This window comes from Trichoderma asperellum, chromosome 1 (assembly GCF_020647865.1).
Source record: "Trichoderma asperellum chromosome 1, complete sequence".
Taxonomy (NCBI): domain Eukaryota; kingdom Fungi; phylum Ascomycota; class Sordariomycetes; order Hypocreales; family Hypocreaceae; genus Trichoderma; species Trichoderma asperellum.
The window spans coordinates 3,337,570-3,354,508 of NC_089415.1; the positions used below are offsets into that span (position 1 = coordinate 3,337,570).

Genomic DNA, 16,939 nt, shown 5'->3' on the forward strand with positions numbered 1-16,939 from the left:
ACTGACGCCATCATCGAGATTCTAGCGCATACACAATAGAGGTGAATGGTTGAAGCCACGTTGGACTTTGTATCTACGCAGATATTACCTAGTACTGTACTTCCTACCTTACCTATACCTGTCTGTATATGCCAGTCCCTGTTGTTGGCCATGCAGAGCCAGAGAGAGATCCAGATATCAGCTGCCCATGAGACATTTTTTCCGCCCCGGTTACCGGCACACGACCGCATTGATGGCCTTGTAATTCACACCCGGTGCACTCTTTGCGGGGTGAGTAGCATGAGGCTGCCAAAGCGACGATGTAGATGAAGCATCATTAGTGGCTCCTAGGCGTGCAAATCCCCGGCACGGATGGCGGGAATGGGGTATGGAGTAGTGGCCGTGGCCGCGGTGTCGGCGCCGTCGGGTCAACACACGGCACTTGGGATGACTGTCGGAGTGCAGGATTGATCCAGCACCCCGTTTACCTCATGGAATCGGCATGTGCGCTGTGGATATTTTGCGTAGGCACGCTCTCAATCAGAGTGCGACATATGAAGTAATATGCCGCGGCATAGGAGGAAAGGGGGAGACTGCCTCAGATGCAATGAAAGCGCAGAGGGAATGCCATGCCAAGATGGGTTCCGCCAGGTAATAAATAACTTGAAGGTAAGATCCTAAGCTTACTATTACTTCTGCTGCTTGCCTGTCTATCTGGCTTACTACCTAGTACTTAGTGTTATTACTCGTACAAGTACGAAAGCATGTAGTAAGCTTGTTCGTGCAGGCAGGTAGCTCATTTGCCGTCTTCACGATGGATACCGAGAGAAAGGCTGGGAAAATAATAGGACAAGGCTCTCGGGGTTGACTCTCTGCAACGCACATGCCGCCACTGCTGCCGGCCACTGTTGCTACAAGCATCCTAGGCGTAATAGACTCGCTACGAGTGAAGATTTCCTCATAGATAGTAGATGGTAGTAGGTACTACTAGTTTGCCGCGATCTCTTCCCGGGCGACTGTCGTGGGCGGTGCTACGTCCGGATTCGGGAAGTCCGCGGGGGAAAAGGCTAGGCGAGCCACCGAGCAAAAGAGACGCCTGTGATTCAACTACCCCAGATGGAGAGACATTTACAGATGAATGGAGATCTACCCGCCCTCTTCCGAAGTTTGCGTACACCAAGAATAACCGATTCCGATTCCCACCAGAAATAAACTTGTTGCCGCCTCTGTCACTTACTCCTTGCTTGAGGATGCACCACTCATCATCACCTGCGATGGCATGTCGCACGTCAATGTCGTCTAAGAGGGCTCGACGGCGACATCAAGACTAGCATCTGCGAGCACAGTTATGACTGGGCTGCATCAACTCGTTACAGCCTGAAAAAAAAAAAAAAAAATCACTTGATCCTTCCCACCCCATGCCTTCTCATTGATTAGATAGAGCTGAATGTGTGCAAATCATCATGGTAATAGAGACGCTTGAGATGCGCTGCTTGGAGGCGGCGACGACTGGCCAAAGCGTCTACCCTAGAAATACTGAAGCAACTTTCTACTCTCTTGTGCTTGTATCTCTCCCCCTTACATGTCCAAGCAAGACAAGCAACGGCCAAAGCGTCCTCCCCACAAAAAAGTTATGAGCTTAGGGGACTCAGATAACAGCACAGCGAGAGCCAACACCAACTTGCCAGGTTGATGCTATCCAGGATTCGACTTAGCTCCGCAGCCCGGAGGACCCTTAATCCGCGACCAACCCCCAGCCTCCAACTGCCCCTCCCTTCGTCACGTCGTCACATCTGATAGGACCAGCCAACGGCCCTTGCAGCGCTCTCGCAAGACAGTTTCTAAGCCCAGGCGGCTGGGGAAGAAAAGCAAAAAGCGCCCAAGCTGGGCCCTATAAGGAATTAGTCTCGCTCGAGCAGCGTAACGGGGAGCCAAGCCACCTAAAGTAACGACTAGCATAGCATCCTGCTGTGCTTCCCAGCTTTGTGCTTCCCGGCTGCAGCCGTGTCATCGTAACTGGCTGATAGCTGCCCACCAAATCGAGAAGCTCCAGGATTTCAGGTAGCCGTGGATTTTGGAGCCGGAGACGCTTGCTCGGCAGCGCATGCTCCATAGGCATATGATGGGATTGGGCTGTGGTCCGCTTCGAGATGGGTGAGTACGAGTAGCTGCGTCTTGCATTATTGGCTTTCTCATGTAATCGATGCAGTCGAACCCGCATGTATACATGAGGTTACATGACATGCGGGCGCACCAAAAGCCTCGTTTCCAACGGATAGCTGCTGACGATGTGAACGCGCGCAGTGCCATCGCAATCGGCGCCGGACAATCCCCAGGAATCCGCCAAGTTCCCGTCGAGATCTTCAGCGAGGCTCGATGAGGACCCCGAATGGGATCAGACAGTTCGCCCTCCCGCCTTCGACTCGGCTTCGTTGCGCCACCCCACGCAAAATCTTGCCGAACCCTCCTCTGAAAAGACGATCCCGCTACCGCTACCTCTGGCATCGCCACGAACTCTTGGCCCTCTGTCGCGATCCAACACCGGCGGGGTAGTCGAACCGCCTCTCAACTCTGCAAAGTCCACCTATGGACACCACCGCCAGACGTCCATCGTCCACGGGATCCAACACTCGAGAAATGGCAGCGGCGCGAGCTCTTCATCCAACCCGCTCAGTCCTCAGATGATTGCAGCTGCTGGCCTGGGGCTTGATCGGATGGACATACAGGCGGCCATAGCACGCTTAGAGGGAGATGCTGGGCAACCTAGGGCCACTGCTGCCGCTATGCTGGCTGGGCAAGCGACAAGCCCGGGCGATGGAACCTATACGATGAAGCGATCGCCCTCTGGCAACGGCGTTACCCCCCCAGGTTCAGCTCCGTCGCGTAGAGCTGAAAGGATGCACAGCAAGTCAAGGCGTGATCATCCATCACGGTCGTCCCGCCAGCATCGGGATGAACAGAAAACAGTGGGCGAATATGCCTTGCACGTGCTATTTACTTCTGTGAGCTGAACTCTCCCTCTCCTCTAGAGCGGAGCGTATTTTATATTCCGATCTTGCTAATGCATTTCACACAGTTTATTGCGCAAGCTGAAGAAAAGCTGAATGAATGTATAACCACCCCCTTCGACCCCGAGCCCCAGATTGACAAGATATGCGGCCCTGGCGTGGACCCGGCTTTTGACCAGCTCATCGTTGCTCTGGGCCATATCGCGAGTCCCAAGCCCAAGAATTTGATAGATTCAATGATGCTTTGGAGGAAGAGCAAAAGCGATGCTGCCAACGAAGCGAGGACCCAGCTGCAACAGTTACGAGTGGCTCAACCGATGACACCGCTATTGCGCAGAAATACTGAACCCGTGCCAATTGGACCGATTGTATCCAATGGCTCTGATAGTGGTCTCTCCGGAGGTGGAATGCTGGCTTCGAAGCAAGAGTATGTAGCCCAGCAGGAGCGCCGCTCCACCGTTTCAATCTACATACTCTGTCGCGTTTTGCTCGAGGTCATATGCCAGAGCAGTTTGGCATCCATCACCCCGGAGGTCGAGGACAAACTGGAGAGCATAATATTTGGCCAGCTCAAGATTGCAGACAGTGAGCAGCTGCTCGCCTCGCCCTTGAAGATGGCTAATTGGAATCTTTTTACACTTCTCCTCGGCCATATGAGCGATATCAACTTTGCTGGCGTCACGAAGCGATTTATCGAAGATCTGGATAGCTCCCTGACTGAGCGTGTGACCAAGAGTCCAACTTCTTTGACAAGCCGCGATATTAACGATGGAAAGATGGATCTTGTTCTTGGGGGTATGAAGCATCTTCGCATCAAGATTTCGCCCGAGGATGCTTGGGAACAGTCGTGCGACTTCCTGGTTTCGCTGGGCCGTCTTTTCAACAGATCTCACGGGCCAAGAGTTAAGACTGCCTTTTGCCAGATCATCGACCTGCTTCTGCTCGGAATCGCATCCAAGGCGAGCAATAGCCACCTAATGCATCCCAAGTGGATGGAAGTCGTGGCGGCTATTGGACCACGGCTGGCCCAAATGTTTACAAAGCCACGACACTGGACCGTCGCATTCCCACTCACGGCCACAATGCTTTGTGTCTCTTCGCCGGACAACTTTGGAGCGCAGTGGCTGCAACTGGTTCTGCCTCTGCAGACAAAGGTAAAAGATCGACTGACCAAACCTTTATGCCTACAAGTGATATCCCGCCTGGTCTGGACATACTTGTATCGTACCAACGACACCTTCCAAAGCGTGGCGCGAAAATTAGACGACGTTATAAAATTGGTCCTTCCGCCGTCGAGACGGAGTATAGTTGCATCTGATGCCACCATCACAGAACCTCTGATTCAGATAATCCGTATCATCGGTTTCAAATATCCCGAATTTTGCTTCCGCACCGTCATCTTCCCTCTCATCAATGCCGAGCTCTTCACTGCTAATAAAGAGCTCAGAGTTGAGCAGCTGGATCCTGACAGGATTGTTGTCGGCATTAGGGCTTTCTTGAGTATCATGTCGGATTTAGAAAAGGGAGAGCAAGGCCGACCGCCATTTCCTCAGATTTACGACTCGGGGCCAACAAGTGCGGAGAGGTTTCCTGCGTCACCAATGCTGGCGCCTCCTCGGAGTAGCCCTGCATCCCTATCAAGCTCGTCATCGATGAGGGAAAGCCACGTTTCACGACCTGTTCTCACTAACGTCCTGACGGATGGTGTTCGAGAATACTATCTCAAATTCTGTGAAATTCTCGGAAAGATCACAATTGTTTGCGACAATACTTTTGGTGGTCAAGCTGCCTTGGATGAAAAATTTGGTAGCCCTGGGCCAAAGACACCAATCTCCGAATCATTTACCTTCTCTCGACGCGATGAACATCAAACTGCGGCGGATCAGAAGCAGGCATTCTACGAGCTGTTACACGTTGCGGTCCAGGCGCTTCCCCGCTGCCTTTCTGTTGATATACCCTTTAATTCTCTAATTAATCTTTTATGCACGGGCACTGCTCATGTGCAGTATAATATTGCAGAATCATCTTCCAACTCACTCAAGGCTATTGCTCGTCAGTCTCATGCGCAGCAAGTCACCATGGGATTTGCACGTTTCATCTTTAATTTTGATGACAGATACTCGACCATGTCTGATGGTGGAATGCTCGGGGCTAACCATATCGAAAATACGCTGCGGCTCTATGTCGAACTATTGAAAATATGGATTGAGGAGATTAGACAGAAGTCGCGAGATGCTGCAGCAGGCGAGTCTGAAGGAAATAATTCTGATAACCGAGCTCTGAAGCTGGATTTATCTAGCGTCTGGGCTGAGGTTGATCAAGCTGAGGCGCATGGCCTATTCTTCCTATGCTCACAGTCAAGACGTGTTCGGTATTTTGCCATTACTGTCCTTCGCCTCATTACCGAGTTCGACAAGGCACTAGGAAAAGATTTGTCCGAGGAAAAGGACTCTTTGAGACTAATCAACGTTCTCGAGAACGACTCATCCCAAGTCATGAATTTTGACGACGAACACCTGTCTGTCGCTGAGCGCAGTAGGCTGCAGCGAGGCTTACAAAATGGCAACGGCAAAGGCGCCCTCATTGAGCTATGCACTAGCGAAGTCACCTATGATACGACGCTTTGGTTCAAAATATTCCCCAACTTGATGCGGATTGCCTTTGAGAAATGCCCATTTGCGGTTACCATATGTCGAGATCTGATCTGCAACCGCGTCCTTCAGATGTACAAGCCCATTGTCTTTTTGTCCGAACCTACAAGAGGCCCTTTCCACACAGGAGAAGGAATTCACAATAATCGCCCCATTCCCCGATCGCCGACGGCTCAGCCGGAATCGATAGTAGAGCAGTGGAAGCTGTATCTCATTTTTGCATGCACTACCCTGGCAGACCCAGGAAGCGCGCCACAGAGCGTTCCTTTGGATTCTATTCAGCACACTCGCAAGTCCTCCAGGCCTGCACCGGCGGAGAAAGCTGTTACGGCAAGGACCCTTTTCAAATACCTGATCCCGCTCTTATCTGCTACATCAGCATCTGTTCGAGATGCTGTAGTCGTTGCTATGGGATCAATCAATATTCACATATACCAGACCTTGCTAGAAGAACTCCAGGGCCAAGTATCCCGGTGTAATGATGAAGCTCGTGCGAGAATCCATCAGCGAGCAAACAGCAGCCCGCGTAGAAATCGCAAAATGGATTTGCTCAGAACAGAAATCACTCATGTCTTCAAACTGACGTCGCACTTCCTCAAGGATCCGATCGTTTACGAGTCCGAATATTTTCTTAGTACTTTGACTATGTACGCCAAAGATCTGAAATTATTTTTGATGGATGGAGAAGTGCAGATGGACTGGGAGTTCCAAAAGCTACGAAGATACTACTGTGGGCTCATGGAATCGCTGTTTGAAGGAATCAATCGTACGAAAGATCCCTCTCGATGGATGACATTTGAATCTCGGAAGTCAGCCTTTTCTTTGATGGAAGATTGGTGTGGATTCTCGCCAAATCAGACAGAGGTTCGGGCTAGAGAAGACAATATGCGGCAGAATTTGATGAATCAGCAATCTTTAGGTGAACGAGGCACTGCCACCGCAGCAATGGAAATTGAAAAACGTAACCTTAGAACCGCCGCCTTGAGCGCCATGGCATCGCTGTGTGGCGGACCAATCAATATTACGACAGAGAGTGGAGTCACACTGCAGTTTGACATACGCCGAATGCTTTCGTGGATCGAGGCCATTTTCAACTCGGGCAGCGACAAGATGAACGTCATCGGCAGGAGAGCCCTGAAAAACCTGGTGGTTCACAACAAAGAGTACCCCTATCTGCTGGAGCATTGCATCGCGCGTTGTTATCTGGCTGATAACTCCAAGGTCCTTGAAAGTTATTTCTTGGTCACTGTTGACGTGCTACAGGAGCACGGGGACTACCCTTGCCCCTTTTGGAAACTCCTTGCCCTGTGCCTCTTCATGTTGGGGGATGATCAGAGTGAAGTCAGGTCGAAATCTTCAACTGTATTGCGAGTGTTGGAGGCCCGCCAGCAAAGAAACTCCAAGATTCAAGATTTTGACATTAGTGTCTCGGACAAAACTCAGGCCGTGTACAAGCTGGCTCAATTTGAGATCTCCAAAAGACTTGCCAACCAGTATACTGAGCTTGCCTTCCATGTCATCTCCGAATTCACTCTGTATTTCAAGGACCTTCAACCAGCAGCACAGCGAAATGTTGTTGCCATTGTGTTACCCTGGATACAGGCGATTGAATTGACCTTGGATCCCAATGGAGGCCCCACGGCGCAGTCCTACGTTCTTCTGGCGAATCTGCTGGAAATCACAATCAAATCCGGCGGGGCGCTGCATAACGAGGTTCAGGCCCTTTGGCAGGCCCTGGCCACAGGGCCGCATCTTGGAAACGTACGTCTGGTGCTTGATTTTATCATGCAGCTTTGCCTGGAGCGACGCGAACAAAACTTTGTCGAGTACGCAAAACAAATCGTCGTTTTTCTCTCCACATCAAATAGTGCACCTGGTGTTAAAGTTGTTGAGTTTTTGCTTACACAGATCAACCCTAAAGCAATGGTTCCTATTGAGAAGAGAGAGCTGCCTCAACCGCCGCCAGATACCAGCAGTCTACCGTACTGCGCCGATCTGGCGGAAGCCTTGCCTGTGGGCACCAAGCAAGCCGGATTCTCTCTCGGCCAACTCTCTCTGATCTTGCTCGTAGATCTCATGGTGTCTCCAGTGCAGCTGACCCCAGAGTGCGCCCCCCTGTTGCTGCATACTGTTACCGTGCTTTGGGACCACTATACTCCGTTAGTCCAAGAACAAGCTCGCGAGATGTTGGTGCATCTCATTCATGAGCTGGTTATGTCACGCATTGATGAACAGACGGACCTGGACCGGAAGGAATCCATTGAGGAACTGATAGATTTGGTTCGTCAGCATGATCGTTCTGTCGTGTGGAGCTACGAAGACAGCAATGGAAAGGTCTACGATCATGAAAATAAAGTGCCTCAAAGCATGGAATATCTTACTAACGAGGTTGTGAAAACCTTTGAAGTGGCGTTCCCCGGAATCAAAGAGCAATGGGGTAGACTATCTTTGACGTGGGCTACCTCGTGCCCAGTTAGACACTTGGCATGCCGCTCATTTCAGATATTCCGCTGCGTTCTTACATCCTTGGACCAGTACATGCTTGGAGATATGCTTGCTCGTCTTTCAAACACGATTGCAGATGAAGACCCGGAAATCCAAGCATTCTCCATGGAGATCTTGACAACTCTCAAGACGCTCATTGTCAAACTAGATTCTGAGAAGCTCATCACTTTTCCACAGTTGTTCTGGACAACTTGTGCCTGCTTGGAATCGATCAATGAGCGCGAGTTTCTCGAAGCGTTGGAAATGCTAAACGAATTGATTGGCAAGGTTGACTTTAGAGCCGCAAATGTGAGAAGACTGATCGCGGATGGCCAACCGAGTAAATGGGAAGGCCCTTTTGAGGGGCTTCAACCTTTGCTTCATAAGGGCCTGAGGTCATCCCTTTGCTGGCAGCCAACCCTTGACATCATAGATAAGCTTGTCAAGCTTCCTGGAGATGGCCTCATTGGAGACGATAACCGACTGTTCTTTGCTCTGCTAGCGAATTTCCCACGTTTTCTGGATGAATTGGAACGGGGCGGTCTATCTCCAGAGGCAATAAACACGGCCAAGATACTCCTCTCCGAGTCTGATCGGCAAGGTCTTGAAGGCATTGGGCTCGTCCTGGATGGTTTGATATCAGACCGTTTCCTAAGCTCCGAGGATTTTATGAATCAGCTTTTTGTGGCACTTCGCGAATTTTACCTGCCACACATGGAGTTTAGGATGATTACGTTTTTGATGGGCTTACTGACCAACTCACTCTCCTGGGTCAAGGTCCAGACTATGCGCATTCTCTGCATTGTTATTCCGGATATTGATATGCGCAACCCCGAGATTGCAATTCATGGCTCTGATCTTATATCTCCTCTGCTGCGCCTTTTGCAGTCTGAGTTTTGCATGGGAGCACTCGAGGTGCTTGACAATATAATGACCATGTCGGGAAGCCACATGGACAAGCAGCATCTGAGGATGAGTATGGCTCGCTTAACATCAAAAGCCGTGCGAAAAGAGTATGAGCGTGCTCAAAGCCTCTTTGGCATTCCAGAGTTGTCTGGTTGGGCTATCCCGATCCCTGCTCGGAAGACAGAGGCTACGAGGGCCAATATCCATGCCGCCTTTTACATGTGCCAAAGCACTGAGGGCTCTTCGACAGAGGCTACACCTACAGCAGATGTGGAATTTCACTCTGAAGACTTTCCTTATGGCTATTTTGACTCTCTGGAGCGGTCGGAGACTATGCTGTCGGATGAGGCTCGTGTCGAGGTTCACCCGGGCGATCTTGTTACGAAACTGGATAGTCTCGATGACTTCTTCGATGAGCCTCCAAGTCCTCATACGGACGATGACGGGCGATCTTCTCTTACAATCACTGAATTCACGCCTGAGTCATATGAAACAGGGACAGAGCTATACGACGAACAGATCTTGCCCATCTTGCACGAAGCATCCAACAACACGTCGTTTCAAAATGGATTCGTCGAACGACCTACAGTCTTTTCAAGGGAACATGCTTCCAACACTATGAACCCTGGGGCGTTTACCATGGGTAGCAGCTTGGCCCCTCGCGCTGGCCATCACGCTCGATCAATCACTTCGCCTTCTGCGCCTGTTTCATATTATCCGCAAGATTTTGCGTCAGATGACGAACTGGTGGTGGGCGGCTTCTCGGACGCAGACGACGATAGAATCGACTTGGGGAGTATGGACGACGGGTCGTCGTCGTTTTCGCTGGATAGCACCTTGCGAGATCAAAGACAAGACGTTCCACAGCCAAACTACCTGCGTCTTACGAGCAGATCTCGGGAGCGTCAGCAGCGAGACAAAGCGCCACCCCAGCCAACCCCTAAGATTACCAGCAAATTATATTTGACCAACGTGCCTGGAGAAGGCGACCCTATTTGATGAGCCCCTTCAATTTTCTGTCTTTTTTTCTTCTGGATGAGGTGCAAAAAAAGAAAAGCTATATAGAGATGTTATATTTTGTTCTTTCGTTTGATCTACTTTATGAAGTTTATGAGGCATGCTGGGAATTTTTTTTTTTTTCTTTCTGAAAGTATAAAAGACGAGGTGTTTTTACTGAAAATGGGAAATAGATGGACATGAAACTGTATGAGTCACTGACAAGCAATTAATACCCTTTTTTGGCAGTTGTTGGGGGGAGGAGAGAGGAAGAAAATGGCGATTGATGCATGCGCATAAAGGAGAGAGGAGGGAGATGAATGAGAAAATATTAGTGAGAGATTTGAAAACGTACGAACGTTGAAGGTGTATGTAATTACGTGGATGTTGATAATACTACTGCTTTTTTTCGTTGAATTTTGTGATTGGTGTTGGTGGACGCCGAGGATTTCGTCTGGTGATGTTTGGCTGCACTGTATATATCCTCATAAACCCTCGATTATTAATAATGCTATGGGGATGTGTATTTTGATATTGACACAGTACATCATCGTAATTGACAGGCTCAATGCTTCTCTTGGATTTGCATTGCACTGCTCTACATATTGAAGTCGATGGCTGAGGGGATTCCAACAATATTTCGGTACACGGTATTAGTGGGATGTGCCCCGCTTAGTGAATATGAATACAGTCTTTCACACATGGCCCATATCACAGACTCCCATACGATAGAGCCGGTATTTTGACGCAATCATTGTATAACTGTCAATATCTCTTTATTATTCAGCTAGACAATGCTACGCTGGAGCATCAAGCTCGGCACCACACACAGTAACTGGAACCGTCCTATAGCCGATACACTCCGCATCACTGCCCGCGAGTTTGCAAGTGCAAGTCCACGCCGCAAGTCGACATCAGCAAAAGCCCTCGACGCAGCACAGCACTCAGATCTCGCTTCATTCCTAGCCTACGCGAAACGCACTGGCCTGGACGAAACATCCACCACATTCACCGGCACCCGCTACGAATATCTCGTGGCCGAGCGTCTCGCCCGCTATGGCTTCTCCCTGAAGAGAGTCGGCGGCGCATCAGACTTTGGCATCGACCTTTTAGGAGAGTGGACCATCCCGTCGACATCAAAGACGCTCAGGGTTCTGGTGCAATGCAAGGCGGGATCTAGGATAGGCCCGAATTTCGTCAGAGAGCTGGAAGGGACGTTTGTCGGCGCGCCGCCCGGATGGCGAGGATCGGGGGTGCTGGGGCTGTTGGTGGCGGAGAGGCAGACGACAGGGGGCGTGAGAGATGCCCTTACCCGGAGCCGTTCTCCGATGGCGTACTTTTGCTGTACTGGGGATGGACGGATGAAGCAGATGCAGTGGAATCAGAGGGCGGAGGAGGAAGGGCTGGAGGGGATTGATGTTGCGTTGAAGAGGAGCGCTGGTGGGGGGGAGGAAGATGAGGTTGTTCTGATGAAGAATGGACGGCCGCTGCCGATTATTGGGTGAGATGTGGATGGATGGATGGATATGAGATGATGGCTCACCTGAGAGAGAGCCATCATTCTATGATGTCGCCTGATATGATGGCTTCAGCTTACAATCTTGTGGGATTTGAGAAGCAGCGAGTTCAGGGTCAATGGCGATATGAGATAGACTGTACTGCTTTATGCTGATATCCGATGGCTAGATGAGTGATGCTCTTTGAAAGGGATGGGATTCGTTTGGGGGGGGGGGATATCCCTTTGCCAGCATCAGCTGAGCTGAGTGGCCATACGCTACTACCTGCTGCTGTATGGAGCGTGGTTTAAGAGGTTTGGAACATAATTTCACATTTATAGCATGGCGATGTTGGAAGAGGGGGAGTATATACGTTAGTATCAATGGCTGGTCTGCCTGATAGCTGAAAATTGTGTATATCAAATAAGCCAGCACTTATAAGATACATTGAACACTTAAACCCTATCACTTATACTTGGCTATTTAAATCCAACTCGATTCAAACAACTTTGCATCAGCTTCGAGCAATGCAAGCCCCTCTTGTAGCAATTGACGTTACTTTAGGTTAAGGCGTGAACCTGTATAGAGACTATTATAGAGTGGGGCACGTGACACCATCAGCTGGTGGAACATCCCACCCAGCTCTCCAATAAGCTAAGTGAAGCTTGTGTAGCTTCATGGCTTTCAAACCTCGTCACTTCCAAATTCATCCAGTAAACGCCACTCACATTGTCATATGTAAATAAACAAAATAACAAAAACTTCAATCAACGACCTGAACGATCTATAAAAGGACAGCTTATGGGATATAGCCCGGCTCGATTTTACCTGTCATAGTAATCACCTCAGATCCCGTATCTCAATATTGTCCCCAACGTTACTACACACTGTTCAGCTCAGCTCAGCTCAGCTCAGCTCAGCCCACTCATTCACTCACCATGGCATCATCATCACAAAAAGGAAAAGACGACATCGCCTCCACCATTTCAAAACTCAGCATCAGCTCCGGCAAAAAACCAACAGCATCCAAAAAGGCCAAAGAGCCCGTCGCAGACTCATGGGAGGACGAAGATGTATCCGATGAAGAAGCAGCAGCAAAGGGGGAAGAGATAGAAGAAGAAGAAGAAGTGGACGCAGGAACGTCAACGCCATCATCGCTGGCAACGCCAGCGGTCCCTCCCCCAACACCCGCCTCGCCGCTGGGCTATGAATCCCCCACGAGTGGGCATCCCTAACCAGCCAGAGCCAGAGCCCATTGGCGACGTCGGCATCCGGCACAGGCAGCGGCAGCGGCACGCCTCCCGCAAGGAGGCCCGAGAAGACGGACGCGGTGGCGAGGCGCCTGATCGCGGCGGGCCTGGGCATGAAGGCGCCCAGGCAGACGGAAGAGCAGAGGGCGTATCAGCGGTCTGTGAGGGAGCAGGAGAAGAAGAGGAGGGAGGAAGCCAAGGCGGAGGAGGAGAGGAGAAAGACGGAGGCAGACAAGGCGAAGATGGCTGTGTGGGAGGATTGAGGCCTCCCTCTTTGTTTTGGGCCATCAGGAGTTTTTGATTTTTTTTTATATGGTTTCAATTTCACTACATTGTGAAGGTTTGGAAAGGAGACATATGTGATTACTTGAACGAAGGCTGATGGTTTACTTGAGGTTGGTGGTGTGCTGAGAGTTAGAGATGAGAGTGAGGCGGTTTATAAAAGATGGATATTTGATATAACCCATCTTCACTTAGCTATTCACGAGGCTAAATACATGTCACAATTTTTATTCTTTTTTTTTTTTCCCGTTCATTTCTCCAGTTTCTCACTTTTTTTCCCCAGCTGTGATCTTGACAAGCTTGTAATCTTTGCGCATCGAATGGCGAGGCACATCATTGTGTCTTATAAGTTAGATGCACTGCATTCTGGGCGTGCGTAATACTTTTAAAAGTGTTTACCTAGAAGTGATTTCGTCAATTATTGGAAGAGGAAATCGAAAAGACGAATGATGGTGATCCGGATTTTGTGATATATGTTAAAAAGAGATAGATAGAGAAATGTAATTGAAAAGAGTTTTGAATAGTATTTAAACACTGTGTTCTATGTTTCCAATATCCAAAAACGCCAGAACGAGACGTGGGTATGTAGTGGTAATAATGAAGTCAAAGACGAAAAGAGAATGAAAAAGAGAAACGTGCATGTGAAAATAGCGCTCATAAACATATGTGTAATAGAATAATATATGTATTCTCATCACTCAGCTGGCTCAGTCTTCTGTTGAGGCTTGACACCCAGGCTACGCAAGCGCTGAGAGAGCAAGCTTTCAGGAGCGTTCCCGGAGGAGCTACCGACCGCTGTACGATAAAAAGTTTTCCCGCCATAACGAGCATCGTCTTTGTCTAGCTTCTCGTATTGTGCTGGGCCCCAAATGCCGGAACCATCTGAATCTTGAGAAGTCAGGCAGCTCTTGGCCTGTGAAGACAGAGCGCCTAGTGGGCCGAGTCCCATTGGGGTACCAATGGATCCATCATTATTGTCGCCGCTATCTGTGGTGTCTGACTGTGGATGGAGCTGTGGCACCCAATCTACGGGAGTGACACTGCCGCGACTAAAGCTGTGCGACGGAGCTATCATGGTCATGTGGTCAGGCGACGACGCAATGCCGTCCATGCTGTCAAATGTTGGTGTCTTGCTGGTCATGAATATGCCCATGCTGCGCCGCCGCAGAGCCTTCTCGTTGATCAGCCTGGCTCCGGCGCCGCCGCCGTGACTCGAAAACGCATGGTTCATCGCCCTGATGGGCTTATACGGAGAGAACCGCGGTTCAGGCAGCGTAGTTTCGTTGCGTAGCTTTTCTTTCCCATCAGGCACCCGGTTTGCAAAAACGATGCGAATGCTTTTGTACAAGTAGAAGCGTCCCTTGCTAGGAGAGCAAATATGCAGATGAATGAGATATCTGAGAATGGGGCGGTCCATGTCCGCTTTGGGCATGTTGGGCACATTATCGATTATAGGGCCAGCAGAATAACTGCGCTGGCGGATGAATGTTTTCGTCCCTGGCGTCATGCCAGTCAAGTCATAAGGCACAAGAAAGAGTTTGACAGCTGTTTTGTTTTGATTCTTGATAATGATCTGGATCTGGCCAGTTTCAGGGATTCTATAGCTTCCTCCCGGAGGTGCTCTCGCAGACCCAGACGGGCGCCTGGGCCCGGTCGCCTTGGATCGTTCCCGATCTACTTCAACGCCTTCTCCATCCAACCTGGTGGTTTCGTTGCTGGCCTGCTGCTTTCGGTCACTATACCGACTTTGGGCCTTCTTCCGCGACCTTGACTCCTCCTCAGGGTTAGAAAGGCCATTCTCCAAATCAATCAGGCCAACATACGGGCTTGGGCCGTCTTCAAGAGGCGACCCTCCCTGCGGAGTGCTACTGTATCTATAGTACACAGCCGGGAAAGGGAGTGTCACATGTCGTGGGCATCGAAGACTCGGCTTGCAGTTACCTTTTCCCAATACGCCAATCTGGGCCAGGAATTCGAATGGCTGCGATGGTGTTGTCGACATACGGCCACGAAGAATGCTTTCTTCGTAGGACCCGACCATGGAAGCATGTTGGATTGGCGAAGCGGCATCTGAGCCAAAAGACTGTCGTCGCGACCGTAGAAATGCTGGTGTCTGAGGAGTGAGGAAGTGGTGATGACCGTGGGAAAAAGTGGGAGCAGATGTTAAGGAGCGGCGAGGCTGGTGAGCTTGATATGGTAAGGCGCCTTGTCGTGACGAAAGGCGAGACTGCAGCCGGGACCTTGAAGGAGAAGGCGAAAAGAATGGTGTAGAATGGCTAGAGGTGAGAGTATGTCGCCTTGCAGAGTTAAAGGTGGTGGATGGAAATTCAGACGGCACGGATAAATCAATGTCTTCATTCGTCTCAGACTGTGCGAGAGGACTAGTCGGCGGCTGATATACGAAGCTAGACAGCGATGTCGACAGTAAAGATGAATCAGATTTGAAGCCATCGATGGTATTATTTTCTATCAGCTGGGCTCTGCCACCATATGAAAACGGTGTAAAGCCTCTCGGCGGCGATGTTGGAAACCAGGCACGCTCAGGTGGTACCCGTTCCTCGCCGTTCTCCCTTCCCGAGTCACTGAGCTGTCCGCTCTCGGATGCTGAACCGTCGCTTGTGAAATCGCCGCTATGTAAGGCTGATCTCGGCCGTTCAATACTAAGTCCATCTCGTAATCTCTCGTCGAATGACTCTGACGACTTATTCTTCTCTGGTGTAATTGGTGCTGGTGGTAGGAGACTCGGAGATTCGGGAGACGGCTGGGCCTGATCTTCTTGACCGTTTGATTTACTTTGTTGGAGGATTGTTTCGAGCTAGGTGCCTAGGTTAGTAAAGACGATGAAAAAAATAGAAGAAAATGTCCAGAGAGGAAGTAGCTTGGGCCTACATGTCTGTTAGGAACCCAAGTCGGGCTCTCTCCCCGTTTCAACCTCTGTATCAGCTCGGCTCTATCCGATATCCTGGTCTCCTCATCGCTCTTAGGTATCGACGGACGAGCCTCAGGGCTATCGGGAACTGGCCCTTCACATAGCTCGAGCCGCAGACTTTCCTCGGAAAAGCGACGACTCCTCGACCCTGCTGGCCCGATACTTATGGACCCGGATGGGCTGGAGGCTGGCGGCACATTGTCGATATCGTCCTGAAAGATGGGCATTTGAGAACGATTTTAAGGCGAGATGTTCTGACGCAGCGCAAAAGAACCGGATCATGGAAAAAGAAGGCTCGTAAAAATGTTCAGCCACCAAGGTGATGAACAGCCGCCGCCGAAATCGTCACCATCGGAGCCGATCTGTTTGCAGATAAATGGGCCAGGCGGTTCATCCAAGCGGGACGCTGTCCTGGTTTGTAGAGCCACCTTACGGGGAGGCGTCTGTTTCGCTTCTGCACGTCGGTTGCAAGCGCGGCTGCAGGAGTACAAGGAGAAGAGCACTGAGGGACAAGGGTAGAAACAACGTTGCTTTACGGGAATGGCGTTGGAACAATAATAACATTAGAACAATACAAGTATGGAGTAGAAGCCAGCCCAGCTGAATGCACAGGCGTATGGGCTGTTACTGCCGGGGTGGCGCTGGGCGGTGAATCACGCAAACATTACGTCGGTGCCCAAAGATCAGTGCGATAACCACCCGTGCCATGCCGATAGCGCACATCACGCTATTCACGGGGAGTCGGATAGCGCGCGCAGTGGAGTGTGCGCCAGCGCCATAGGCGGGTCGGGGATGCATGTGAGCGCTGTAGGTGTGCCGCATTAGCACCCAAAGGGGCACTGATAAAGGCAGCATGTAGATGCATGCAGTCACGTATCATTGAATGATGTCCACCGCGTGCTTTAGAAACTAAATATGGCATTACTCTTTCTTTTAAAAAAAAGAGCTCATATTACAG

General features: G+C 50.3%; 5 protein-coding genes across 5 annotated transcripts; 3 read left to right on the forward strand and 2 right to left on the reverse strand.

The window, feature by feature from the left end:
* Positions 1-1,556: 1,556 nt before the first annotated feature.
* Positions 1,557-2,098, reverse strand: TrAFT101_001043 (uncharacterized protein; the record flags this gene model as incomplete). The annotated part of the gene is made up of 2 exons (XM_066126230.1): positions 1,557-1,870; positions 1,920-2,098. The coding sequence occupies 2 exons, from the start codon at positions 2,096-2,098 to the stop codon at positions 1,759-1,761; spliced, it is 291 nt and encodes a 96-aa protein (XP_065982329.1). The 3' UTR covers positions 1,557-1,758.
* On the forward strand, positions 1,749-10,563 carry TrAFT101_001044 (uncharacterized protein). Its single transcript, XM_024899245.2, has 3 exons — positions 1,749-2,133; positions 2,284-2,981; positions 3,056-10,563. Exons 1-3 carry the CDS (start codon positions 2,130-2,132, stop codon positions 10,025-10,027), a joined length of 7,674 nt encoding a protein of 2,557 aa, XP_024765286.2. The 5' UTR covers positions 1,749-2,129; the 3' UTR covers positions 10,028-10,563.
* A 204-nt stretch (positions 10,564-10,767) lies between these two features.
* TrAFT101_001045 (uncharacterized protein) lies at positions 10,768-12,000 on the forward strand. Its single transcript, XM_024907511.2, has one exon. The coding sequence runs from the start codon at positions 10,819-10,821 to the stop codon at positions 11,527-11,529; it is 711 nt and encodes a 236-aa protein (XP_024765287.1). The 5' UTR covers positions 10,768-10,818; the 3' UTR covers positions 11,530-12,000.
* A 458-nt stretch (positions 12,001-12,458) lies between these two features.
* TrAFT101_001046 (uncharacterized protein) lies at positions 12,459-13,033 on the forward strand (the record flags this gene model as incomplete). The annotated part of the gene is made up of 2 exons (XM_066126231.1): positions 12,459-12,692; positions 12,764-13,033. 2 exons carry the CDS (start codon positions 12,459-12,461, stop codon positions 13,031-13,033), a joined length of 504 nt encoding a protein of 167 aa, XP_065982330.1.
* On the reverse strand, positions 12,547-16,527 carry TrAFT101_001047 (uncharacterized protein). The gene is made up of 2 exons (XM_024899157.2): positions 15,942-16,527; positions 12,547-15,867 (listed from the first exon to the last, which is right to left on the reverse strand). The coding sequence occupies exons 1-2, from the start codon at positions 16,206-16,208 to the stop codon at positions 13,747-13,749; spliced, it is 2,388 nt and encodes a 795-aa protein (XP_024765289.1). The 5' UTR covers positions 16,209-16,527; the 3' UTR covers positions 12,547-13,746.
* Between the last annotated feature and the right edge of the window lie 412 nt (positions 16,528-16,939).

Coding starts and splice junctions, on each gene's coding strand:
- TrAFT101_001044 (XM_024899245.2), top strand. Junction 2,982..3,055: donor TGCACGTGCTATTTACTTCT/GTGAGCTGAACT, acceptor CATTTCACACAG/TTTATTGCGCAAGCTGAAGA.
- TrAFT101_001045 (XM_024907511.2), top strand. CDS start 10,819: ATGCTACGCTGGAGCATCAAGCTCGGCACCACACACAGTAACTGGAAC.
- TrAFT101_001047 (XM_024899157.2), bottom strand. CDS start 16,208: ATGCCCATCTTTCAGGACGATATCGACAATGTGCCGCCAGCCTCCAGC. Junction 15,868..15,941: donor CTTGGGTTCCTAACAGACAT/GTAGGCCCAAGC, acceptor CTAGGCACCTAG/CTCGAAACAATCCTCCAACA.